This window comes from Marmota marmota, unplaced genomic scaffold, assembly GCF_001458135.2.
Source record: "Marmota marmota marmota unplaced genomic scaffold, marMar, whole genome shotgun sequence".
Taxonomy (NCBI): domain Eukaryota; kingdom Metazoa; phylum Chordata; class Mammalia; order Rodentia; family Sciuridae; genus Marmota; species Marmota marmota.
The window spans coordinates 22,739,160-22,740,797 of NW_025999977.1; the positions used below are offsets into that span (position 1 = coordinate 22,739,160).

General features: G+C 56.8%; 1 protein-coding gene across 1 annotated transcript in view; it reads left to right on the plus strand.

Moving 5' to 3' along the window:
- The first annotated feature begins 408 nt into the window (after window positions 1–408).
- Window positions 409–1,638, plus strand: part of Kcnk12 (potassium two pore domain channel subfamily K member 12) — a 45,281-nt gene continuing 44,051 nt past the window's right edge. Inside the window, 1 exon segment of the mRNA XM_048804942.1 lies at window positions 409–427. Coding sequence (XP_048660899.1) covers window positions 409–427 — 19 coding nt within the window.

The window sequence follows — 1,638 nt, forward strand, 5'->3', positions numbered from 1 at the left end:
GGAGGCTCGAGAATCAACTCTTGAAGTGATGCCTCACATGTCTTCTTTCAAAGCTTCTTTCCACCAAGTGGAATTCAGTCCCAGAGGCCCATGGCTAGGCTGTCCTCACTGCCCACTGGGGTTGTATGTATGAGGGAAAAGGGGGAGGAAACAGGACCTGTGGAGAAAAAGACCTGGGGCACTGCTGTGGAGAGGCCAGGGGAGGCAAAGTCTTGGAGAGAAATAGTTGACAATAATAATAGTTTGCAATGACAGTAATTTGTGTGTATGTAAAGCTCCCAGTATACTACAGAAATGGAGGAGTGGGCTCAGATTTCTCCTCACATAAGGGCTTCCTTGTACCATTCTAAAAAGATCATTGTGAAACTAGCCCCATGTCATCCAGTGCCAGGAAGCCTAGCTCTAACAATGGTGGTGGTGGTAGGAGGTGGGATTTCTTCCCATCTACACTAACACAAAGGAGAGCACAGTGGGCTCTATTCATGCCCTGCAGCAGCAGCATTTCTGGGAAGATCCAAGTCTCTGATGCCCCTGGTTGGCATAATACATACCAAATCAGAGGCCTTTGAATTTTCCTGCGCCTCCACCTACAGCCCACCTCAATCTGCCTCCCATAAGGGATCAGGCACAGGACCCTAATTTCAAGGCTGTGAAATGCTCAATGGGCGGTGGAGGCTTATTCAGAGACCATGATGAGCACCCCATTCATAGGAAACTGATGCCGTGGCCACGACTGAGTAGACTTTAGCTTGGAGTTTTCCTGCGGTGGTCAAGGGGCCTAGGATTGGGGCTGGGGTAGGGGCAGGGGCAGCTCTGAATTTTGCCACAGTTCATCCACTTGGAGTATCTAAGCACTATCTCCACCGTTATCTTTATTTTCCATCATCTGTATTGTAACATCATCAGGGTCTTCCATCCACAGCCCGTACAAAGGCGGGAGGAGGACAGAGAAGGGACTGGCTACCCAAAGAGGACAGTTTTCCGCCTGCAGCAAGGGCGTTCCTCTCCTCAGAACTTTGTGGACCCAGCCAAGCCAACTTGTGTCAGGTAGAGAAGAGCCCCAGGCAGAGCCAAGCACCCGCTATTTTTCCCCGCGGAGGGGGCGACCCTTTCCGCGGGGCACCACGGAGCGCACCCTTACCCGCACCAGCCGTGGGGGAGCCACGAGCTAGCTTCTCCTAACCTCCTCTACCCCTCTACCGCAGCCAGGGTCGTATCCACGCTGCCCTACCCTGAGCTAGAGGGGTTGGTAAGCTGGGGTGGCGAGAGGACACCCTGCAGCCCGCTGGGCCTGTGCGCCTCCAGCTCCGGTAGCCCTCAGTCCCCTACCGGCGCCTGACTCCTCCTCCGTCTCTGTTCCGCAGCGTCTCCACCCTGTCAGCACTCTGCTTCGGCGACCGCACCTGCCTCGGGATAGGGGACATATGGGAGGTAAAAGAAAAACAGGGAGGATGTGGGGAACCAGGCGCAGCGGGGCGAGCCGCCTAGCCGACCAGAGGCGGCCCCCGCAGCCCTGAAGCTGCCCGCCCAGCCGCTGCAGCAACGATGCGCTGTCCGCGGTGCTGACGCCGGCCGCCCGCCCGGTCGGGAGGGGAGCAACACCCTCGCTCCCGGTCGCCGGAGCCGGTGACTGCCTCG